The sequence below is a fragment of the Silene latifolia genome, chromosome 1 (assembly GCF_048544455.1).
Source record: "Silene latifolia isolate original U9 population chromosome 1, ASM4854445v1, whole genome shotgun sequence".
In the NCBI taxonomy this organism is placed as follows: domain Eukaryota; kingdom Viridiplantae; phylum Streptophyta; class Magnoliopsida; order Caryophyllales; family Caryophyllaceae; genus Silene; species Silene latifolia.
The window spans coordinates 232,176-257,142 of record NC_133526.1 but is presented as its reverse complement, the minus strand read 5'-3'; the positions used below and the strand labels follow the sequence as shown (position 1 = coordinate 257,142).

At 41.3% G+C, this 24,967-nt stretch overlaps 3 protein-coding genes across 4 annotated transcripts; all 3 read left to right on the top strand.

Annotated features, from left to right (window-relative positions):
- The first annotated feature begins 1,511 nt into the window (after positions 1-1,511).
- On the top strand, positions 1,512-15,673 carry LOC141591241 (pentatricopeptide repeat-containing protein At4g01990, mitochondrial-like). 2 transcript variants are annotated; one of them, XM_074411604.1, is made up of 2 exons: positions 1,512-1,797; positions 14,210-15,673. In XM_074411604.1, the coding sequence occupies exons 1-2, from the start codon at positions 1,516-1,518 to the stop codon at positions 15,437-15,439; spliced, it is 1,512 nt and encodes a 503-aa protein (XP_074267705.1). In that variant the 5' UTR covers positions 1,512-1,515; the 3' UTR covers positions 15,440-15,673. The 2 variants fall into 2 exon arrangements, with proteins under 2 accessions (XP_074267705.1, XP_074267700.1); XM_074411599.1 differs by lacking the exon at positions 1,512-1,797 and adding an exon at positions 11,717-12,100.
- Positions 4,253-9,884, top strand: LOC141617489 (pentatricopeptide repeat-containing protein At4g01990, mitochondrial-like). Its single transcript, XM_074434692.1, has 3 exons — positions 4,253-4,529; positions 4,619-4,677; positions 9,225-9,884. The coding sequence occupies exons 1-3, from the start codon at positions 4,253-4,255 to the stop codon at positions 9,882-9,884; spliced, it is 996 nt and encodes a 331-aa protein (XP_074290793.1).
- Positions 15,674-21,413: 5,740 nt separating the features above from the next.
- On the top strand, positions 21,414-24,529 carry LOC141591385 (pentatricopeptide repeat-containing protein At4g01990, mitochondrial-like). Its single transcript, XM_074411692.1, has 2 exons — positions 21,414-21,839; positions 22,809-24,529. Exons 1-2 carry the CDS (start codon positions 21,513-21,515, stop codon positions 24,045-24,047), a joined length of 1,566 nt encoding a protein of 521 aa, XP_074267793.1. The 5' UTR covers positions 21,414-21,512; the 3' UTR covers positions 24,048-24,529.
- Positions 24,530-24,967: the final 438 nt, after the last annotated feature.

Below are 24,967 nucleotides of genomic sequence, written 5' to 3'. Positions count from 1 at the left end.
GGCGTGCCTGTGTGAGCTGGTGCACTCCCAATTAAGTCCAGGAGTGTCTTCAGTTTTGCTATGTCAACCACCTGTCCCATGATGGTGACCTGGTTGACGGGCGGCGGTGTGTCCGGTGTTATCGGCATTCCGAATTCCGGTTGGACTACTCCGCCGGTGGAGGGTTGTACTACTCCAGAATGGTGAAATGTATCATCCTGGGGTAGCTCGGTTTCGTCGGTCACGACTATTTGTTGTTTTGACATCTTCTTAGCTTTTGGGGTGGGTTTTTTTTTCTTGTGTTTTTGTTTTTGTTGTTTGGGAATGAATGTGACTAGCTTTTAGTGTCTAGATTCCCCACAGACGGCGCCAATTGTTCCGGGTGTAATTCCAGAGCAGATGTTTGATACCACTCGTAGCTAGTTGAATGATGTCCTTGCTTGAATCCTCCTTGCGGTCTCCTGAAACGATTAACAAACTGAGGGCTCGGCTTTGGCCGAGCGTACTCACTCCGACGCTCAAGTCAGTAAACTTAGAGAGAAGTTGTTGTTACTTGGCTAAGAGTGTATTGTAGAGAGATAAGGAAGATAATACCAGATGAATAGTGGTTATTAGGTCAATTTGTGGATCCTTTCCTCAATGGAGGTTGAGGAGTATTTATAGGCATTCACCTTTTGTCACGTAGTGGCCAGGTGGCCAAGTGGCTATCAGGTGAAAAGACCGTTGTACCCTCGGCCGATGGACCTGTGGCAGGCTCGCCGAGGGCCTTGGATATGAGTACGCGGATTTGTGTCCCGGGCTGGCGGTTGTCTGGCGGGACCAGTGACAGCCGACGGGCCCCATCGGCTAGGCTGTTTAAGTCGTTGACTTTGCTGTGGATACCCTTGACCTTGCTCAATATGTTGACTTGGTCAGCGGTGCAGAATATGCCCCATCAAACTTGATAACAACTAACTTAAAACTCACATAACCTACAATAACCCAACCTAACTTGGATGCTTGCAAACTCAAATGACTGGAAATAACCCGACTAGAAATAACCCAATTGCTGGATCCATACATCTTAACCCCATAAAAATCTCGAATTTCAACATGTCCCGTTCAAAATGAGCCAAATTTTAAGTAATATATAAACTCTAATTAGCTTTAAGACTCTATCATATCAACTACTCACAAATTTTTACTATTCACTCTCTTCTCAAAGATTTTATACATTATCGCTCAACTCTTTACTTTTGACGTGGGTTTTTTTTTTAAAAAAAAATATAATAATAGTTTTACGTCTGAGGGTTATGTTTTAGATGACATCCCTAAAAATTATCTTAAAAGTTGAGTCTTCTTTAATCTTCTTATCTAAAACCTCCCCAATAATATTTTCCTAAACGTAGACGGAGTACAAAAAGTTTCCAATTTTACCTAAAATTGATGTATTCTACCGAAATTAACCCGACCTAAACTAACCTGATCCATCATGCACTATATAAATAAAGTATTAAACCCAACCAAAACCCCTCAGTTTTGAACAACACAAAAACAATGAATCAAGCTCTTAAGCTTACAAAGATGAAGGTCTCCACCACCATAGCCACCCGCATATTCAACCCTAACCGCCACCCTCTACTCCGCCGCCACATATCCACCACCGTGGCGTCGAAGGAATATATCTCCCAAAAGATAAATGAAGTGGGGTCCACAGGTGGCAATGTGACCGATGTTTTGCAGGGTATCAGTGAATCAGGTCAAAGGGTTACTAGGGATACTGTTGTTGATTGTTTCAAAGAGCTTCTAAATAAAGGCCATAACCAACAATGTCTTGAGGTTTTTTCTTTACTTTCGTCTCCATTATTTATTTTGTTCCGGGTGTAATTCCAGAGCAGATATTTGATACCACTCGTAGCTCGTAGAATGATGTCTTTGCTGAAATTCTCCTTTGATCTTTCCTGAAACGATGAACAAACTGAGGGCTCGGCTTTGGCCGAGCGTACTCACTCCGACGCTCAAGTCAGTAAACTTAGAGAGAAGTTGTTGTAACTTGGCTAAGAGTGTATTGTAGAGAGATAAGGAAGATATTACCAGATGAATAGTGGTTATTAGGTCAATTTGTGGATCCTTTCCTCTATGAAGGTTGAGGAGTATTTATAGGCATTCACCTTTTGTCACGTAGTGGCCAGGTGGCCAAGTGGCTATTAGGTGAAAAGACCGTTATACCCTCGGCCGATGGACCTGTGGCAGGCTCGCCGAGGGTCTTGGATATGAGTACGCGGATTTGTGTCGGGCGCGATTGTCCGGCCGAGACCAGTGACAGGCCGATGGGCTCCATCGGCTAGGCAGATCTAAGTCGTTGACTTTGCTGTGGATACCCTTGACCTTGCTCAATATGTTGACTTGGTCAGCGGTGCAGAATATGCCCCATCAATTTGCCCCCAGCGTAGTCTATGCCGTGGCATGGGCTCCGATGTATGTTGAGCGTATATTCTGCGCAAGTATTATGCAAAAATTTTCTGCGTCGGCTTCTTCTGATGCATCGGCTTGATCATTCGTAGGCCTACCATATCCCCCCTCCACATGGATGCGTAAAGGGTATCCGATGTGGGAAAGAATGTGATGCCGGCCGAGACCAGGGCTGAGAGTGCCGGTTATTTCGATTGCCCCCCGGCGTGTGTTTTTCCTGGCTTGGTCGATCATGTGGCCGGCGGAGAGCACGTGCCTAGGAATTTGTTGTGGGAGATGAACAGGCGAAGAGATGTGGATGGGCGTGTTGAATACGCTTGGTAACTGTAGCATTGATTGACATTCAACTGTTGCAACGATTGACATTCCGTGGTTGCATGTCTGACACGTGTACGCTTCTTTGATTGGTTGACGCTTCATGGGTGTGCCCTGATTGGTCCCTCTTGGTGGGCTTTTCCTATAAATAGGGCGAGTTTATTCCGTGATTTTGGCCATTACTTTCATTTCTTCAAATTTTCGAAAATTTTCTCCCAAAATCTTCATCTCTCTAAACTTTCAAGGGCTTTCTTTTCTTCCAATCTTCGGTCTTCGATCCGGCGAGTGTATTTCTTCAAGGTAATCAAACAAATTCTTTTTTTTTTTTTTTCTTGTTAGTAATTTGTTGTGAACATGTCTTCTGTTGATGCTGGACCTAGTAGACCTGCGTCGGGGGGCCCTAGGTCTCCTTCTCCTGAAGTTGATCCTCAAATTCTTGAGGAATGGGAGGACTCTGATTCCTATGGCGATTTTGGTGATGATTTCGGTGATGAAGTGGAAAGGCCCCGTCGTAATGAAGGGAGGCAGTACGTTATGGATCACGGCAACGCCTGTAAGGTTCATCTTGACCGTGCTTGGACTCATAAGCTCGCCAGTTGTTCAGGCGAGAGATTTTTCGAGGGCCATTTTTTCTTCGGTAGGGGATACGAAATTGTTATCCCTGAGGAGGGTCAGGCCGTCTGTTGCCCTCCACCGGGCCATACCGGCGTATATATGCAGCATTTGGAGTATGGGCTCCGGTTTCCGCTGAATGGGTACGTTATGGCCATTATTAGAGCCATGAACGTTGCCGTTGCACAACTGCACCCGTTGGCTATGAGGACCATAATCGGCTTTGTCTGGCTCTGTCTCTTCAAGGGAGAGGCCCCAACGGTGAATTTATTCCGCCGACTTCACCATCTCAAACCATTTTCTGGCCGCGTCGGATGGTACAGTGTGGAGATGGAGTCGGGTTATGTTTCTGTTAACAAACTTTCTTCTTGCAAGGACTGGCAAGGCCGGTGGGCGTACGTTAAGGTGCCGGATGACTATCCGCCTCGCTTTTTCCAAAGACCGAGTTAACTTGCGGTGTGAGACTCAAAGGAGCACGATAGATGGGTTTCCGGAAGAAGCTCAAAATGGATGCCAGCAGTGTCATCTCCAAGAGGATGAGAGGTGGCAATGAGGCTCTTTGAGGTGGACAAGAGTGGGGTGTTAGAAAAAATGGATTCCCCGACGCAGATCATCCTTCAGGATGAGCCGCTCTGCCATGTCGGCCTCATACCGGCCCTAGCACAGGGTAAGTGGGGTCGGTGTGAGGCCCATCGCCGCTCTTAATGCTCTTGCTCCTCGAATTTCGCTTCAAATCCGCGTACTTAACTCTTGCTTTGTTTCTTTCGCAGACCACTTTGGAAAGGACTTGTCTGAGGATCTTCTTCGGAGAATGGGGCTGCACAAAGATGGGACCGTTGCTAACTTGCATCCGAAGGCTCTAGCCCACGACCGTAGGAAGTCGGCGAGTGACCTCATGGAACAACGGCTGAAGGGCTTGAGCGTGGAGGAGGCTCAGGCGAGGGTCGTTAGCGGTGTAGTGCGTCGGACGCGGAAAACAACGTCTTCGGCGGCGAAGACGTCAACGCCGGCTCCACCTCCCATCCTTCCCCCCAAGAAGGAGACGGTGGAGATTGTTGATATTCTTGATGAGGACTCCGATGAGGAGGAATCTTCCCTCATCCGAAAGAGGAAAGGGACTGCCTCTACTGCTGGCAAGGAAAAGTCTCCTCCGGCCAAGAAGGCCAAGCACGGTACCTATCTAGCTTGTGACTCAAATTTAGCCGGGCTTTCTGATATGTCGGTATACGTAGATACTGATGTCTTTATTAAATTTGTGCAGACCAACCGCAGTCGGCTTTTGCTCTTGTTGGGCAGCAGGTGGAGGGGTCCTCTGTGCAGGTTGGTGATCGAGGCGTCACCGTCAACCCCTCATCCCGAAAGGCTTCCCCCTCCCAGCCGCAGGCTGGTGGTGAAATTGTTACCACCGTCCCTTCATCCAAGAGGGCTTCCGTCTCCCAGCTTATAGAGGAAGGCACGAAGCTAATTAGGGAGCTGGCAAGGTGGAACGTGGCCACCGGTGCTCGTCTTAAGGAGCAGGAGAAGGCCGTGGCTCGCGCCGTTCATGAGCGTAATGTCACTAAGCAGGTGGCTGTGTCGGCAAAGCTGGATCTCCTCAATGAGCGGACGCTTAGGGAGATCGAGAAGGCGCTCTTGAGAGAGAAACTCGGGAGGACGCTGAAAAGGAGGTCCTCGCCGAGAGAGCGAAGGCCGAGGCTGCGGCAGCCAAAGCTGTGAAGCTGTCGGAGAAGTATAGCTTTGTTCAGGGGCGCGCCGACCTCTTTCTTCGGCAGAGGAACGAGTTCAGGGACTTGTTTGAGGCCCAGGCGGAGGTTATCCGGAGCAAAGAGGCCGTCATCAAGCGAAGGAGGAGGACATTGAGATGCTCCAAACCGTCATGCTCCCAATCTGTGCGCTGATCCGGGACTCGGGCCGAAGGAGCGCCGGGAAGTGATTGAGGAGCTCTTCCCTCTTGAAGATTCCTTCCGTGGGACGGATATAACGAGCGCTTGATGATAAGCTTGCGGCTAAGGAGAAAGCTATGGCGGAGAAGGCCCAGGAGGCGGTGAGGGCGAAGATTGAGAAGGAGGCGGCGCGGAGAGAGTCGCTCTCGCCGAGAAGGCTAAGGCGGCCAAGGAGGAAGTCGATAGAATGAGGGCGGTGATGACGCCGAGGCCAAAGCGAGGCCGCTAGGAAAGCTTTGGGTTGCCCATTGAAGAAGATGCGGCTACGCTGCGATGGTAAGCGAGAACAGGCATAGGGTCGCAGTGATGAGAACAAGTTTACAGCAGATCTGCCTCAGCTCCTCACATACTACCATGTGCTGCTTGATGAGAACAAGTTTACAGCAGATCTGCTTCAGCTGCTCGGGAGCCAACTGTTAAGCCCTCCCTCCCTGCCATCTTTTGGCGCTTCAAATGATACTTGTAATTTTTGCTTTTCTTTTCTTGTATTTTGTACAACTTTGGTAGGTTGTGTTTAGGCTTATCCCAATGGGGACGGCCGTCATCTCCATTCTTCTCACCTGTAAACTGTTATTATTAATAAGAGTTCTTCCTTTGCCTTCGGCATGCCGAGGTCTTTACCTTATTTCTTCTGAGCGTTTTCAATGGTATTTAGTGTTTCCACTTTGCCTCTGGCTTGGCCGAGGTCTTTTCTCGTTTTTGTCTGAGTTGCCCTCTTACGTCATTAATTGAGCGTCTCTTTTTGTTTCCGACTTGGCTTGGACGAGGCGGTTTAGAGTGTACATCTCAACTGTTTTTAACGCTTTTTAGGCATTTCATTTGTTTACCAACTGCGCTGGCCGCGACTGTCGCGGTGTCTGCTTTCTGATGGAGACTGCCGCTCTTGTCGGTACGACAGTAAGAGTCGGCGTCCGGATAGCGTGTTACGCGGCGTCTACCACTTTAAGTGACTGCCGAAGCGTCTACTATTTGGGGTGACTGCCAAAGACACTACATTTCTTCATGGGGACCACCGCTCTTGTCTATGACGATGTGTGAGTGGCGTCTGGATAGTGTGTTACGCGGCGTCTACCACTTTAAGTGACCAGAAAGCGTCTACTATTTGGGGTGACTGCCACAAAGACTACATTTCTTCATGGAGACCACCGCTCTTGTCCAATCGACAGTATGAGTCGGCGTCGTCGTTTTTCTAACGATTGCCGCTCTTGTCCAATCGGCAGTATGAGTCGGATCGGCTTCATTCTTTGTAACGATTGCCGCTCTTGTCGGGTGTGATGATGAGAGCGTCGGCCTCTTTCAACGACTGCCGCTCTTGTCGAATCGACAGTATGAGACGGCGTCGGCTTCTTTCAACGACTGCCGCTCTTGTCGAATCGACAGTATGAGACGGCGTCGGCTTCTTTCAACGACTGCCGCTCTTGTCGAATCGACAGTATGAGACGGCGTCGGCTTCTTTCAACGACTGCCGCTCTTGTCGAATCGACAAGCATGAGACGGCGTCGGCTTCTTTCAACGGCGCCGCTCTTGTCGAATCGACAGTATGAGAGGCGTCGGCTTCTTTCAACGATGCGCTCTTGTCGAATCGACGGATGAGACGGCATCGGCTTCTTTCAACGACTGCCGCTCTTGTCGAATCGACAGTATGAGACGGCGTCGGCTTCTTGATGGCGTCTAGCCTGAAAAAGAATGAACATTTTGATGAAAGACTTGGTCGTTTTTACATTCGATATTAACATGCGTCGGGGTGCCCACAGCTGTTTTGGGCACCTCCGGCGCTACACAAGGTTTATCAGTTTCCTAATGCCTTATTAGAGGCGCTCTTACCCCGTCAGCCGTCGGTTGCATCCATAAGGTCGCCCTTTGGTTGTGAGGATGGGCTTTTCCCCTTCTCCGACTGCTTCGCCACTTTGAGGGATTGCATGTTGCATCCTCTGGCAGATATCTGGATGTTGACCACCTCGTCCTTCTCGTCTTTGGAGACGAGCTTATGCGCTTCCCCCCGGTCCGAGACATACATTAGTGTCGGGCCGGATGGATATCACTGCGTCGGCATCGCTCAGAGTAACTCGGCCTATCAGGGCGTTGTAGGCGGATGAGCCGTTGATGACGACGAACTCGGCTAGGACGTTCTTGGCCGCATTCCCCTCGCCGAACATCACCGGGAGCTTAATTGAACCCAGGGGTACCAGGCCAGCCCCGGAGAAGCTGTACAGTGGATGGGTGCAGGGGCTCAAGTCCTTGAGTCTAAGGCCGAGGCTGTTAAAGCACTCCCTAAACATGATGTTCGTGTAGGCGCCTGTGTCAATCAGACACCTCTTTACCAGGTGGTTGGATATGTCCAAGTTGACTACCAGCGGGTCGCTGTGAGGGGCGATGATTCCCTCGTAGTCTTTCCCTCCAATAGTCATATCGGGAATGCTAGAGGCGGGGGTCGCTGTGTTGGGCACAAAGTTGATGGCCTGATACAGCTCGTTCAGGTGCCGTTTGTGCCCATGAGCCGACCCACCGTTCTCGTTACCTCCGATGACTACGTGGATAACTCCTATCCGTTGAAAAACGGATTTCTTATCCGAGCCGCTGGCGTCAATCTTCTGGCCTTTGGCCACATACTTGTCGAGGCACCCCTTTCGGATTAGCTCTTCAATGGCGTTCTTCAGGTGCCGGCAGTTGTCAGTGAGGTGGCCGGCGCAACCATGGTACTCGCAGTACTGGTTCGCGTCACCGTCTCCCTTGGGCTTGGGAGGCCGCTCCCACTTCTGGCCCTCGTTTCTACTCAGGGCGAAGACCTCGGCGGCCGATGTGACCAGAGGGGTTTTATCATGGTAATGCCTTTGGTAAAACATTCCCGAACTCCCCCCGGCGCCGGTCTTGTCCTGCTTCCTGGCAGATCTATCGGACCGTGACCTGTTATTGTCACGGCGTTTCTCATCAGACCGCGACCTGTTAGTGTCGCGGCGTCTCTCATCCGGGCTGTCATCCCGGCGGCTTTTCTTCTCTGAGGGTTCGGCCTCGCTGGGGCCTACCCAGGTCTTGTGGTAGTCTTCCACTTTGATGGCCTGGTCGGCCATCTTTCTTGCGGCGTCCAGGCCCAGGCCCCCGTGCTTGATGAGCTCGTCTTTTAAGCTTCCCTTTGGGAGGCCCTTCATCGATCTGAAGTCGCCGCCGGTTCGGGGTTGATCTCCGAATCTCTTTGAACTTTGCCGTCGAACCTCTTCACATAGGCCCGTAGAGACTCGCCTTCCTCCTGTTTGATAGTTAGGAGGTCCGATGTCTCTACGGCCCTCCTTTTGTTACAAGAGTACTGGGCTAAGAAGGCGTCCTTTAGGTCGGCGAAACAATGTATCGAGCCGTCAGGAAGCCCCTTGTACCAACTCTGAGCCATCCCATGCAGAGTCGTTGGGAAGACCCGGCACCAGACTTCATCGGGCTGCTCCCATACCGACATGTGAGACTCAAAGGCCTCGGCGTGGTCGGTTGGGTCACTATCTCCTTTGTATGTGAGCGCGGCAACTTGACTTGGGTGGCACGGCGGTGTCTAGGACGTAGTCACTGAGGGGCTGTTTGACCACGTGTCGAATGACACGCGGCGACCGACTCCTCGCATTCCTAGTCCGGCTTCTCTCCTCGTAGCGGGAAGGGCTCCTTCTTCGACTTGGACTTCTTCTCCGACTCTCCTGAGTCGGGCTTCGCTGGTTCTCCCGGGGTGTGCCTCGTCGATGTTGCGGCGGCGATGTCCTCTCCCGAGTGCGAGAAGGACTTATGTTTACCACGACCACCTTGGGCTCCTCCGGCGTCTTGATAGGGTCTGCTTCTCCCAGTGCTTCGTTCAAGTTTCTTGGAGTCACGCCCTTGGGCCCTGGTCTCCTGGATGGCTTCCGTCGCTCGTGTCGGCGTGCCTGTGTGAGCTGGTGCACTCCCAATTAGGTCCAGGAGTGTCTTCAGTTTTGCTACGTCAACCACCTGTCCCATGTTGTTTCCTTCAACAATCTTCTCAATCTATGTCTAAAAATCAAACAGCCTGAAAAGGTTCCACAACTTATATCAGAAATGAAGAAAAAACAAGTACCTCTAAATGTCCACACATATAGCTTTTGGATCCAAAGTTATCAACTTGTTGGAGATCTCGCGGGAGTGGAACGAGTGTTTCACGAGGCTCAAGAAGATAGCTTTGTAAAGGATGATTGGGTAATTCATAGCAATGTCGCCTCAGTGTTTATCGAGTTTGGCCAGTTTGAGAAAGCTCTTTTACACTTGGAAAAGTTGAAAAATGTTTTGAATAATTCTGATAATCCAAGTCGCAATGCATTCCAACATCTGATTAGCTTGTATGCTGGTGCTGGTAAATTAGACTCCGTCATCCAGACTTGGAACACGCTTAAGTCAAAGTTCAAAGTCCATTACAAACAGAGTTACCTTTCACTGCTTCAAGCTTTGTCAAGACTAGATGATATCAAAGGCCTCGAAAATTACTTCCGGGAGTGGGAATCAACCTGCAAGAAGTATGATGACAGAGTACCGGCTGTTGTAATAGGTGCGTACTTGAAGCAAGAAATGTATTATGCTCGCCACATGTCAAATTCATGAATTACTACTTTGAGAAGGGTCAGACGGAGTGTGCACTGAAACATATGGAGGCTGCCATTGTTTCCAAATGGAAACCAGTTGCAGAGAAGCTTGATCCTTGGTTCCAGCACTTCAAAGATGAGAAAGATGTTGATGGTCTAGAGAAATTTTGCCAGTTGTTAAAGAAAGTTCAGGCCTTGGACACAAAAGCTTATTTATGTCTCCTTCAGACTTACGTGGCTGCTGAAAAAACAGTGCCTGATATGCGTGAAAGGATAGATGAAGATGGCATTATTGTTACTCCGGAGCTAGAGGAGTTGCTTGAGCGGGTTAGCCCTAGTGGATTTTAGAGCCGGGGTTCTTATTCGTTGACAGTTGAGTAAGAGTGCGAAGAATGGTAAGAGAAGCAGTAAAATTAGTTGAACATGAGCGGTAACAACTAACAAGCATGGGATTTGGTTTAGAAGTATGCGTGATACATTAGGTGCAAGTAATACGAGTAAGTTGTAGCTTAGTTAGCATGATTCCCTTAAGTTTATTTTTCGGAGCATCATGATGTGGTAGATCAGAAGATTGACACAAATGCGGATGGTGTAGTAGGAGACGTCTTCTAGGTTAATTATATGTACTTGCAGTCGTTTTGCTTTCTGTACATGCATCCGCAAATGCAGATGGTATTAAATTTCAAGTATATATATTGGCCATTAAGTATTCAAACCTCTGAATGATGATCAGTTTGTGATTCTATCGTGTTCTTGATAAAGGAGTACTCGTACAACTTAATAAGACTCCTAAAATAAAACCACATGTATCTGAAAAGCAGTCGCTGGAATTTAATGTCGAGACTCAAGAATGCAGGTAGAAATAAACGAGAAAAACTCTTAAATTAGTCGATTAGATTGTTACGGGCCTCTTGATCTTCTACCCCCAGAAACGGCCACCTCTTTGTAACCTCTTCTAGAAGAGACGCCTTTGTGAGGACACTTCTTCATTTCCGGTCGGATACTGCTGGGATTGAAGTACCTGATGTAGACGATATTATCCTCAACCCAACCCTAATTGATCTAATCCAAATGTTAGCGGCTTAGCGCCACCCTCTCACGATCATAGATAATTATCCCGAAATAACACCATAATAACACACCAGAAACTAGGGATGGCAATGGATCCCGGATCCTGTCCAGATCCTGGGATTCAGATCCTAAGGGTCGGATCTGGATCTCAATATTTTGGATCCAGTGGATATGGATATGGATCGGATCCATATGCATAAAAACGAATCCGGATATGGATCCATATGATTGAGATCCAGATCTTACCCTGGATCCATTTTTATTCAATTTTTAAATGAAATTTAAAAAATGAGTTAAATAAATAGTAAAATTATGTATTCATTTCTTAAAGTTTTTTCATATAATAAGCTATGATTTCTTTTTTATTAACATTTTTCAATTGTGAAAAATTATTTGTTATCACTACTGTATTTTATATTTTATAAAACTTTATTTCGCTATCTTGACAACTTTATTTTTAGCATTTGTACTCCAATATAAAAAAAATAGCATGTTAAATTGTAGTATAACCCAAAAAATAATATTTTAATATTTTAAAAAATGATTGTTTTACCATAAAATGGATACGGGTTAGATCCAGATCCAGTCCATATCCTAAGGATCTGGGTATGAATCTGACAATTGCAGACCCTGTGGATATGGACCGGATCTGGATCCACCATATGACATAAGGATATGAATCATATCCATTGTCATCCCTACCAGAAACTGACACAACCGGACCTGTTGACCTAATATAACCTAGATGTTTGTCTCACAATTGCTTCATCCAAAAAAAAAATCGATGCTCAAGCTGACCCGGCCGAAATAACCTGTTAAATCCCAAAAATTAAGACCCCGCCAAAACCCTTATTTCTCAAGAACACAAAAACGATGCATCAGGCCCTAAAGCTTAAAAAAATGAAGGTCTCAACCAGCATAGCCACCCGCATATTCAACACCAACCTCCGCCCTCTCTTCCGCCAAATATCAACTGACACCGCCGCCACCGTCGCTACGAAGGAACATATCATGAATCAAATATATAAAGTGGGGTCCACTGGTGGCAAAGTGTCTGACGTTTTACAACGTATAATAAAAAAAGGTCAAGACGTCACTAGATTTACCCTTATTGATTGTTTCAAAGACCTCCGTAAAAAAGGCCGTTACCAACAATGTCTCGAGGTTTTTTTGCTTTTCTTCTTACTTTGATTTATTTGTTTAACTCCTAGTTTTTCCGTCTCAAGTGTCATTTGTTTACCTTTTAAATTCATTGTTAGCCTTCTATTATAAATAGAAGGTAAATAAATGATTGGGCCATGGAACACTCTCTTATTTGTGTGAGGGTATTTTAATCGAAGTTAAATAAATAATTGAGATGGAGTAATTATTAATTTGTCAAAAAGATGCGAACTTTTTATCTAAACACATTGCATTGTGTTTTGTTTGAGTTTGATTAGTGTAATTACTCTATTTGGTTGTTAATGAATTATGATATACATACCACTTCCTAGGAAACAAGATGGGTTCTTATTTTGGTTTATGAGTTTACACTAGTTTTGTGACTCGTGTAATGAGATGGTTTTAGAATTAGCATAGACTGATTAGCAATCATATAAGGGAAAAAGACACAACCTTAGGTAGAAATTGCATAGCCAAATCAAACACTTATAGAGAACAACACTTGAATGCTTTCGTCAAATAATCCACCGCAACACTTGGGAGATTATTTTGATGATCATTTGGTAAGACAAATGAAAATATACTACTCCACCATAAGTGTATGTATGTGACATAAAAGTTTGACCTTAGTCATGTTGTGAGGTTGGACAATTACATTCTTCAACATAAGCGACTGCATTTCATGGCCTTGTACTGCCTTTGAAGTGAAGTTATACTACGCTGGTCAAACATTATAACTTAATGTATAAATAATCAAAATCACAAACAAGTACCTTAGTTTAACATTAGTATCCAACTACACCCTTAATGCATTGACTTGTACCAAGTTGCCACTAAATTATACAGTAGTATTTCACCATGGTTTCTGATTCTATGTTCAAATTGAGGCAACAAAAATAAAATCTAAAATAATGCAATATAAAATAGTTGTTGAAATTAAAACACTATAATTGAATGAAATCGTGAAATTCTAATAAAAATCAAATAATCTGCGATTTTTGATATCCACCATCGATGAGACAAACCACTTAATTCAAGTACATGGTGGGATAAATAAGATCAACATGCTATCCTACATGAGGTAATGACAATCATGATTAACACAGCATATATACATCTTGGCTATTTTAAAAATGAACATCCCTTTAATGTCATTTTATATCATTCCCTGCAATTCATTCCAAGTATATTAGCAAGAACAATCTATAAGAATATTCCGATCAATTTTACCTGATAGTTAGTTTTTGAAAATCACATGTATGCGAAAGAATGGGAGATTGCATTGAAATTCTAATAAGCTATAAAAAATAGGGTCATGCTGAGATATTCTTTTAATTTACTGTCTTTATGCATTTTATTTTGGACTGATCCTTAGGATTTTATTTTGTGGAAAAGCTAAGATGAGATGAAGAGCCACACATTCATTTCATAATGTTAAATGTTTAATAAGATGAGATAAAAAAGCCACACATTAATTTCATAGTGTTGAATGTTTTACTTTTATCTTTGTTCAGTAACATATGAGATTAGTGGCTCTATTATCTTGCCACGTCGACTCTTCAATCTAACCTTTTAATATTATTTATAGATTTGCTAGATGCTGTATGGAGTAATTGGTAATTAACCTAAACCAAAACGATTTTGTTTTGGATTTTAAGTTGTTCTCTGCTTTTACTGACTTCACAGCTGTGGAATGTTACTGTGGGTGATTGAAAGCAATACTGACTGTCCAAGAAGAAAGATTGGAATTTTTTTCCGGTTCTAGCTTTACCTTTAGTTTGTGTCATTTGCGAAATGTTGCCATTGGTAGTAAGTAGTGAGTAAACGGCACCGTTTCTAATAGAACACGACATCCGAACTGGTGGGTTTCTTTTCAAGAGCTAATTCGAATTCCTGATATAAAGGTAGGTTTGATTTAAGCTTGTGCCGAGAATGTTCTCTGCCTGATTAGTAGTCTTGTGTAGTCACTTAGTAAATAACCAACTGTTGTATTCTGTAATCTGTAACCACTGGAATTGAAATGAGTTTGAGTACATCTACATTGTTCTTGTATTTGTTCCGTCTCTCCTAGTGGCAGTGGTGTTTAATTCTGCCGTTTTATGTTTGATGCAGATTTTAGATTGGCTTGAGAAAGACATAACTGACCTTCCAGGTAGAGACTTTCCGTTGCGCATAGATATATTGCACAAACTAAAGGGTCTTGATGAAGCTGAAGACTACTTTGATGGCATTCCCTCAAAGAGCCGTTATGTATATGGATCGCTCTTAAATTGCTACTGTACTGATTTGGAAACTGATAAAGCCTTTGCTACTTTCAAAGAGATGGATGAAATGGGCTTTGCAGCATCCAATGTTCTTGCCTACAACAATCTTCTCAATCTATGTCTAAAAATCAAACACCCTGAAATGGTTCCACAACTTATATCAGAAATGAAGCAAAATCACTTGCCTCTAAACAGCCACGCATATAGCTTTTGGATTCAAAGCTATCGACTTCTTGGAGATGTCGCAGGAGTGGAACGAGTGTTTCACGAGGCTCAAGAAGATATCCTTGTAAAGGATGATTGGGTAATTCATAGCAATGTCGTCTCAGTGTTTATCGAGTTTGGCCAATTTGAGAAAGCTCTTTCACACTTGGAAAAATTGGAAAATGACTCGGATAATCTGAGTCGCAATTCATTCCAACATCTGATTAGCTTGTATGCTGGTGCTGGTAAATTAGATTCCGTCATCCGGACTTGGAACAAGCTCAAGTCAAAGTTCAAAGTCGAACACAAACAGAGTTACCTTTCACTGCTTCAAGCTTTGTCAAGATTAGACGATATTAAAGGCCTCGAAAATTACTTCCACGAGTGGGAATCTATCTGCAAGAAGCATTATGATGACAGGGTACCGGCTGTTGTAATAGGTGCGTACTTGAGGCACGACATGGTCAAGGAGGCTGAGCTTTTGCTGAAGGATGCTACAGAGAAAGCAGGAAAAGTATTACGCTGGCCACATGTCAAATTCATGAAGTACTACTTGGAGAAGGGTCAGACGGAGTGTGCACTGAAGCATATGGAAGCTGCCATTGTTTCAAAATGGAAACCACTTGCTGAGAAGCTTGATCCTTGGTTCCAGCACTTTAAAGATGAGAAAGATGTTGTTGGTCTAGAGAAATTTTGCGAGTTATTAAAGAGGACCCAGGCCTTGGACATAAAAGCCTATCTATGGCTCCTTGAGACTTATGTGGATGCTGAGAAAACAGCGCCTGATATGCGTCAAAGGATAAAGAAAGATGGCATTATTGTTACTCCGGAGCTAGAGGAGTTGCTTGAGCGGGTTTGCCCTGGTGGAGTTTAGAGCCAAGAATGGTAAGAGAAGCAGCGAAATTTGGGTTAGAAGTATGCGTGATAGATAAGGTGTAAGTTGTAGCTTAGTTAGCATGATTCCCTTAAGTTTATTTTTCGAACATGATGGTATAGTAGGAGACATCCTCCAGCTTAAAAATGTGGTAGATCAAAAGATTGACAGAAATGCAGATGGTTAATTATAAGTAGTTGCAGTCCTTTGGCAGATGGTATTAATTTTCAAGTATACATTGGCAATAAGGTATTCAAACCTCTGAATGCTCAGTTTGTGATTCTATATTTCTATTGTGTCCTCAAATAAAACCACATGTAACCGAAAAAACATAGGCAACTGGGCTTTTGGATTCCTAAAGAGAGCTTGACCAGAGAGAGAAGTAACTCCATTTTTCGATTGTTATTTTGGCTTTAGCGGATATTAATTATAAGAAGATAATGAAAAGTAAAAAAGAAAAAGAGACAAAACTAAATAAAATAATATTCCTACGTACAAGAATTTGGCTAGTAAACAAAAGTCTATAATTCTAATCTTCAACATGGAGTGACTCTACTATTTGCATATTTATTACTAGTAAAGATCGCGTGCTAAGCACGGCAGGGCCGTCCCGGTGGATTCGGGGGCCCTGTGCGAAAGCGGAAAATGAGGCCCTATGGATCAATATCACAAAAATATTTCAGTTTTTCGAATGTTATATACTCCCTTCATTCCACATTATTCGTCCCCTATTTTTTTTTCACGGTCTTCGAGATGATATTTTGACCATATTTTACTAATTATTTAGCTATACTTTATAATTATTTTTTTGAAACTATAATTTTATAAAAAAATATTGATATCAAATGTAATCAAATGAAAATTCTGTTACAAAAGTTTATACTTTTAGGAAATTAACGGTCAAAGGATATATACTTCGACCCCAAAAAGGTAAATGAGAATAACATAGTGAAAATGGAGAGAGTATTACTTAGTACGGAGTATAAAATTAAAAAATTTACCATAAAATCTTTCAATTTCAGAATACAATATTTTATATAATTACAAAAACTTTAAAGTTAAAAATTAAAAATATTCAAGATTTCACATTTGAGAAAATATCGTAATTATGGAGTAGCACTTTGTATAAACTATAAGACTTGGGACAAAAATAGTAAAAGTAATTCATAATAGTAGACAATGCTCTCAGTTGACACAAATTCTCATTCTAAACGGGAGATATCCGTCTATAATTTATAGACGGGCCAAATATTTACCCACTTTAAGGATAAGGCAAACAACAAATTGCATGGTAGGGCCTAAAAATATCACCACTTTAAATATATTTAACCCGTCTTTCACTTTAGACGGATATATCCGTCTATGATAGACTAATTGCTCAGTTGAAGACTTAAAGAGACACTTGTGAATTAAAGCAACCATCCAGCTGGAAATTAAAGTTCAATTGGTTTACGCTCATAAAGAGGGTCGAACACGCGAATGAAAGACAAAAAGTAAATGTTCTATATGGATTGTACGACCACTGAGCCCATTAGCGAAACACTGAAATATTTGCGTCCATTAAGTATATATTACAAATCACAGGATCTATTGGGCCCCCAGAAATCAGGGGCCCTGTGCGCCCGCACAGGTTGCACGTGCCCTGGGCCGGTCCTGAAGCACGGTATTTTTTAGGTTATCTATTTATATAAATATGTCTCTAATTGAAGACATTTTTATAAACTAATTGTACTTTTAGTTTGATGTTATGAAAGGTAGAAAACGAAAGATGGCTATAATTATAAGACGTTAAGCTATCTCATTAAATGCTACTTCTCCGACCTACTTAATAGTTTACACCTATTTTATTTTGCTTTTACAAAATAAAGTAAGTGTAAACGGATGGAATACTATTTTATGATATTAATAGTACATTTAAGTTAAGTATAAAATTTAATGAAAACGTATTTACTTTCTAACAAAAACAGGCAAAACAAAATATAACACATACATCAAAAAAGATGATATACAAATTTTTAAAATAATTATCACTTTTTTATTTATAATAAAAAAAATACATTTACAGCCTTTAAAAATACTATTTTTACTAATAACAAGCAAATACCAATACCAATATAGTGAATATCCTAATCTTATCCTGGCGGTAGGAATTGGTATTTTTGGGAAGGATATAATATACTGCAAAAATCGTTCATCAATCAACATTTAGAGAGTTAATTTTGTAGTCTATAATTCGTAGTATAAAATTATAGGATATACTTGTTTCTTATAGAATATACTGCAATAAAGTTATACTAGTATATAATTTTGTAGTATATAATACTTGTTTTTTTGCTTTTGTTTCTATTTTTAAATATGAAACTATAATAAAATTAAATATTATTGTAAAATATTTTAGGCAGATGCTTAATCTTTTTAACATATAAGTATGTCATCTTTTTTATTTTGATTTTGTAGTATATAATGTTGTTTTTTGTTTTCATTTCTATTTTAAAATATGAAATTATAAGATATTAGTACAAAATATTTTAGGCAAATATTCTAGGGAGATGCTTAATATTTTTAACATATCAGTATGTTATCTTTTTGATTTGATCTTGTATATTATTTTCGTCTTTTACATTGTGTAAATGCTTTATTAGATAGGTACGAAGTACTCCTATTTGATTGAAAGATTTTATTTACTATGGGTCCACCTTGTGTAATCAATAATCAATTGTGTATGAAAGATTTTATTCAGCATTGACGGAATTGTGTGAATTAATTAAAAGATTATTTCAATAGGAGCCCACTTTTTTGTCAATCAACTAAGCGGAAAAAATTTGAGTAATTCTTAGTTTATTGGGAATGTTTACCTTACTGATCTTATATCCGAGATCACTAACACAATAATCGTAAGAATACATATTCTCTTCGTTTCGATCATTTGTTTACCTTTAAGGAGATGGGGAAGCGACCACATGTGGCAAAGTAGCCGATGTTTTGCCGCACCAAAACATAATAACAGGTTAACGGGTCACTAGATTTACCATGTTTGATTGTTTCTAAGACATCTCTTAGATATGAGAGTTTCGAATTTTTTTCTAAAATGGGATTGAAAACCAAAGAAATTATCAAAATAGGTTGCATTTCAAAGTAATTACCCAAAATGGGTCCACGTCAGCACCGAAGCTAGCTTCGGATTCAAGTCGTTCTCCCCCTAAGCGACTACATCCCGGGCAACAAGTTAATATTAGTGATGTTATGGCTCGGATGTTTTTGACCCAAATCGCTGTGCCGGTAGGCGACTTGGGCTAAAGTCGCTCCCCCATTGAGCGACTACAATATTTTGGGGTAAAAAAAATAATTGTGTATGTTTGGAGATTCGATCCCTCATCTACTGATATAAATGCCTAAATTCTTAACCACTACAGCAAGTGTGCTTCAATATTTATGTAAGCGCTTAAACATTTATATTACATATTAAATGCAGCAGTTATATATTTAGAAAGAATATATTTATTTGATTTCAAATATTAAGCATAAATATTCTGTTGGCATTGTGGAGAAGAGGCAAGGTTTAGTCTACTTATGATCAGGGTTCAATTCCCCATAAGTTCTATTTTTTTGATAATTTTTTTTAATAAAAATACTACTTTACGTCTAAAGTCGTTGCCGCCCACAGCGACTTGTCTTCTAATCGCCGGCCGGCTGAGCGACTTGGACTAAAATCTTGAGCAACTTTATTTTCAATTTTTCATGTCATCCCGGATGTAGTCGCTTAGGGGGAGAGCGACTTAAATCCGAGGCTAGCTTCGGGCTGACGTGGACCCATTTTGGGTAATTATTTTGAAACTCAACTCATTTTGATAATTTCTTGGGTTTTAAACCCCATTTTAGAAAAAAAGTCGAGAGTTTCTGATAAAAGGTGATAAAGCTGCTAGCTACACAATGACATGATCAATTTTATTGAAATCAATTGAATTATACTCCATAACACATGATAAAATTATTTTTACAATGGAACAAACTAAGAACCCCAATCAATAGAAACAAAACGATGACTCCGAAAACTCGGAAACATGTTTAGTAACCTAGGTACGTCCTTGGCCTCCGCTTCTTGTGTCATTGACTGCTTGTACCGCAACTTGAGATCACACTTCTTATGTTGTTTGGGTGACTTGACAATTTCATACGTAGCTGAACCTTCTTCGTTGATCTTTCCGTCACACGATGACACGAGTTCGGACACACGAACATTGATAGTAGCAACGTGTTTATCCCGAAACCACCTGCTGCTCTTATTGAAGAGTTGAAAACGGAAATAATCGGATTCGAGATTCACGTCCTTGAACTTCAAGTTAGCCCCTTCTTTCGCATTAAGGTCCGATTTATGTTTTTGTAATTTCGAAGAACCACGGAAGAGTGTTGTAACCATGTAGGATGTCTCCTTCATCATGCTGAGATTGTTTTCCGACGAAACCATGCAATTTAGTTCAAGCTCATGGATTGTAGACGCCATTATTATTATTATGATTATGGTTATGGTTATGATTGAATGAACTTATGAATCCCATAATATTGGAGGGTATATATATAGAACTGTAGAATTAGGATTTTCAAGAGCCAGGGTTTATGGTAAAATAACGAAATAATGAAATTGTTAATTTCTTTCCATAAAAGGGAGTAAGGGACACGGTTTATCCATCAGTAATATTCATATTCATTCCCTAAAATCTTGATCAATGCTCTAGATAATTATTAGGCAATATTAGCTGTCAACAAAAAAATAAAAAAATTATTAGGCACATAAGTTGTATATATGGTATAATATCTTCCTACACTCATTAATAATAAGTCGTTTTAGGAAAATACGATATTTTTGTTTATGAAAACTAGGTTTGTACAGGTTGTAAGTGAATGTATGACTGTGTTTGTTTGATTAACCTCTATTTTACAAGATTAACATTCTTAATCGGAATTAAAATACCCTAAAAATCAACTGATGGATATGGTCAAAACACGCCGGATTATTATGTACTTAGACATGTACCTTACAATAGGTTTAGCACTTTAGCTTATATACATACTCACATCTAAGTAAGAATCGACCATGTATCTCGTTTCCATTTTCAAATTTTACCACTCATATTTCTTCACCATAAACCCACCAGCAAGTAGATTGTACGATGTAACTAGTTGTATAGTTTCTGAACACTATAATAAAGTTTTAGGTTATCAAAATAAAATATACGAAGTACAAGTTATTAATATAAAATTTTAGGTTATCAAAATAAAATACTTTTTTTACAAATCTATTAACTAATTTTTTGGGGTTTTGGTAATTTGATTAAAAAAGAGAGTTATAAGTTAATTGTTTGGACTTTTGGATTATGAGCTAGTCTTATGCTATAAGATAGTCTTTTTTTTTTTTTTTTTTTTTTTTTTTTTTTATGACGGGGAGGTTGGATCCTCCCGGACACAGACCCCCCGCTGGCGCCTGTATGTCATGTGAGTTCTTTCCCGCGGGGATTATTCCCTCTCCGGGCGTCAGGTCCCCAGGAAAGTGTTCATCTAGAGAATCGAACCCAAGACCTCGCAATTCCTCCTTAGGAGGCTTTGAGGTTACCCTGGAATTCCACTAAATTCACACATCTTGGGTTATAAGATAGTCTTGTTATACAAGTAATTGTAGTTTTCATTTGCTATTTTGGCTTTAGCGGATATTAATTTGAAATTAAAAAAAAAAAAAAAAAAAAAAAAAAAAAAAAGATATCCCCGTTTTTCTCTCTAAAAAATTATACTTCGCCACAATGTCGGCACCCGATCCATCTGAAGAGAGGATCTGATATTCATCCTCAACCCAAATTGTAAACCCTAAATAATTCGATAACAAGTTAACAACACACCTAAAACTGACACAATCCGACCCAACCTAACAATTGCTTATTTCAAAAAAATCTCTAAAATTCAAGCTGGCCCGACTAAAATAAGCCAAAATTTAACGGGTGATCCGACCGAAATAGGCCGTTAAATCCTCGAGAATAAACATAAACCCCACCAAAACCCCTCATTTCTCAAGAACCCAGAAACGATGCATCAGGCGGCCGTAAAGCTTACAAAAATGAAGGTCTCAAGCAGCATAGCCACCCGCATATTCAACACCAACCTCCACTCGTTCCTCCGCCACATATCCACCTCCGCCGCCGCCGTCACAACCACCAAATCTGCGGCTGCTAAGCCAAACACGCTGCCCAAAGGGTACATCTTCCATAAGATATATGAAGTGGGGTCCACGGGTGGTAGAGTATCCGATGTTTTGCACCGTCTCATTAGATCAGGTCAACGTGTCAATAAAGTTGACTTGTATGATTGTTTCAAAGACCTCCGTAAAAGAGGCCGTTACCAACAATGTCTTGAGGTTTTTTTGCTTTTCTTCTTACTTTGATTTATATCAAATACTGCCTCCGTCTCTATCATTTGTTTACAACTCAGTAATTTTTTATCATGTGTGAGAGTAGTTTAATCAAAGGTAAACAAATGATTGGGACGGAGTCATAATGGCGGTATTAATATGTCCAAAAGATGCCAACTTTTTATCCAAGTACATTGTTTTGTTTGAGTTTGATTAGTGTAAGATGATGCTAATTAGTAAGAGCAATTAATAGGAGTACAATTTATTAGGAAAGAAATATGGATTCTTTTTGGATTATGAATTTACATTTCCTAGATGCTGTAGGGAGTAATTGGTAATAAACCTAAACCGAAACCGAAACCGAAACGATTTCTTTTGGGGGGTTTAGGTTGTTCTCTGCTTTTAGTGACTTCACAGCTGTTGAAACTTGAATGTTACTGTGGGTGATTGAAAGCATTACTATCCAAGAAGAAAGATTGGATTTTTTAGGTTGTAGACTTGTAGCTTTACCTTTAGTTTGTGTCATTTGCAAAATGTTGCCATTGGTAGTGACTAGTGACTAGTGAGTAAACGACACCGTTTCTAAAGGAACTCGCAATCTGAACTGGCGTATTTCCTTTCAGGAGCTAAGTCGAATTCCTGATCTCAGTGGACTTTATTAGCTAAAATAAAGGTTTGATTTTTAGCTTGTGCTGAGAGTGTTCTCTGTCTAAATTTGCTTAATAATTGTCTTGTGTAGTCACTTAGTAAATGACCAACTTATTGTATTCTGTAGCCACTGGAGTCGAAATGCGTTTGCGTACATCTGCATTGTTCTTGTATTTGTTCTGTCTCTTCTAGTGGCAGTGGTGATTAATATGCATTCGGGTAATCGACTCACTGCATGCTATAATTAATGTTACAGTATATAAAAAAGTACGGAGTATAAGTTTCTTTCTGGCGGCGTCTAATTCTCTTGTTTTATGTTTGATGCAGATTTTAGATTGGTTTGAAAAAGGCAGAATTGACTCTTCAGGTAGAGACTTTGCTTTGCGCATAGATATATTGCACAAACTAAAGGGTCTTGCTGAAGCTGAAAAGTACTTTGATGGCATTCCCTCTGATTTTAAGAACCATTATGTATATGGGTCACTCTTAAATTGCTACTGTGCTGATTTAGAAACTGATAAAGCCATGTCTACTTTCAAAAAGATGGATGAAATGGGTTTTGCATCCAATGTTCTTGCCTTCAACCATCTTCTCGATCTATATGTAAAAATCAAACAGCCTGAAAAGGTTCCACAACTTATATCAGAAATGAAGAAAAAACAAGTACCTCTAAACGGCCACACATATAGCTTTTGGATCCAAAGCTATAGACTTGTTGGAGATCTCGAGGGAGTGGAACGAGTGTTTCAAGAGGCTCAAGAAGATAGCCTTGTAAAGGATGATTGGGTAATTCATAGCAATGTCGCTTCAGTGTTTATCGAGTTTGGCCAATTCGAGAAAGCTCTTTCACACTTGGAAAAATTGAAAATTTTCTTGAATAATTCTGATAATCCGAGCCGCAATGCATTCCAACATCTGATTAGCTTGTATGCTGGTGCTGGTAGTTTAGACTCCGTCATCGAGACTTGGAACACTATTAAGTCAAAGTTCAAAGTCGACAACAAACAGAGTTACGCTTCACTGCTTGAAGCCTTGTCAAGACTAGACGATATTAAAGGCCTTGAAAATTACTTCCGGGAGTGGGAATCAACCTGCAAAAATTATGATGAGAGGGTACCGGCTGTTGTAATAGGTGCATACTTGAGGCACGACATGGTCGAGGAGGCTGAACGTTTGCTAAAGGATGCTACAAAGAAAGCAGGAAATGTATTACGCTCGCCACATGTCAAATTTATGAATTACTACTTCGAGAAGGGTGAGACTGAGTGTGCTCTGAAGCATATGGAAGCTGCCATTGTTTCTAAATGGAAACCAATTGCAAAGAAGCTTGATCCTTGCTTCCAGCATTTCAAAGATCAGAAAGATGTTGACGGTCTAGAGAAATTTTGCCAGTTATTAAAGAGAGCTCATTCCTTGGACACCAAAGCCTATATACGGCTCCTTCAGACTTACGTGGCTGCTGAGAAAACGGCGCCTGATATGCGTAAAAGGATTAAGGAAGATGGTATTAATGTTACTCCCAAGCTTGAGGAGTTGCTTGAGCGGGTTTGCCCTAATGAATTTTAGAGTCAGGGTTGGTTTTCATTGAGATTTCGAATAAGAGCACCAAGAATGGTAAGAAGCAGTGAAATTTGTTCAACATGAGCGGTAGTAAGCGTGGATTTGGCTTAGCAGTAGTCGTGATACATTAGCAGTAGTCGTGATACATTAGATGTGGCAGGAAATATCCTCCAGCTTAATCATGTGGTAAGACTCTTATGAATTGTTGGTGCAATCAGAAGATGCAGTAGTTTTGTTTCTGAACATGCATTTAACTTGAAAAGGATAGTCGAGCGAATATGAGAAGGGTCTTCCTCTTTGAATTCGTAGTCATAATGACATACCTTGAAGCCTCCTGCATAGAACATGTCAGGTCTTCTTCCATTCTATAGAGGTCAATGAGTAAACTTATGAGCACAATGTTTACTACGTTAGGATGGGGTGCAAGAACCCAAGTAAAGGGGCGCGATTGCGTACATAAGATTTTAAACGCACTACATGTGATATTATGTTGAATAATCTTTTATTTTCTTAAGATGATTTATGTTAACAAAATAGACAGCAATAATTAGGGTGTTAATGAGACGAGACAGCTCACGAGTAATTCGAGATCGGCTCGGTAAAAGCTCGGTCAAAGCTCGGCTCGTGCGAACTTGGCTCGGGCTCGGCTTGAGAGCTTAACTAGCCAAGCTAAGCAAACGCTGGCTCGACTCGAAAAGCTCGCGAGCGGCTCGAACTTGTGTTATTAGGTAAGATATTGCTCATATTTTATAAAAATATTTTATCATGGTTTATATCTTTAAATCACACATATCAAATGTCTAAATGATTTACCAAATATTTTTACATATAACCTTCGCTTCTTGTTATTGAAACTATGGAAAGAACAAAAATTAAAAATTAACAATTATATATAAGCTCGATTTGAGCTCGAATTTGGCTCGACC

Excerpts from the sequence above, each read along its gene's own strand:
- LOC141617489 (XM_074434692.1), top strand. The coding sequence starts at position 4,253 with ATGGAACAACGGCTGAAGGGCTTGAGCGTGGAGGAGGCTCAGGCGAGG. Across the intron at positions 4,530-4,618 it reads GGCCAAGAAGGCCAAGCACG|ACCAACCGCAGTCGGCTTTT; the intron begins GTACCTATCTAG and ends AAATTTGTGCAG. Across the intron at positions 4,678-9,224 it reads TGGAGGGGTCCTCTGTGCAG|GTCCAGGAGTGTCTTCAGTT; the intron begins GTTGGTGATCGA and ends ACTCCCAATTAG.
- LOC141591241 (XM_074411599.1), top strand. The coding sequence starts at position 11,810 with ATGCATCAGGCCCTAAAGCTTAAAAAAATGAAGGTCTCAACCAGCATA. Across the intron at positions 12,101-14,209 it reads GTTACCAACAATGTCTCGAG|ATTTTAGATTGGCTTGAGAA; the intron begins GTTTTTTTGCTT and ends TGTTTGATGCAG.
- LOC141591385 (XM_074411692.1), top strand. The coding sequence starts at position 21,513 with ATGCATCAGGCGGCCGTAAAGCTTACAAAAATGAAGGTCTCAAGCAGC. Across the intron at positions 21,840-22,808 it reads GTTACCAACAATGTCTTGAG|ATTTTAGATTGGTTTGAAAA; the intron begins GTTTTTTTGCTT and ends TGTTTGATGCAG.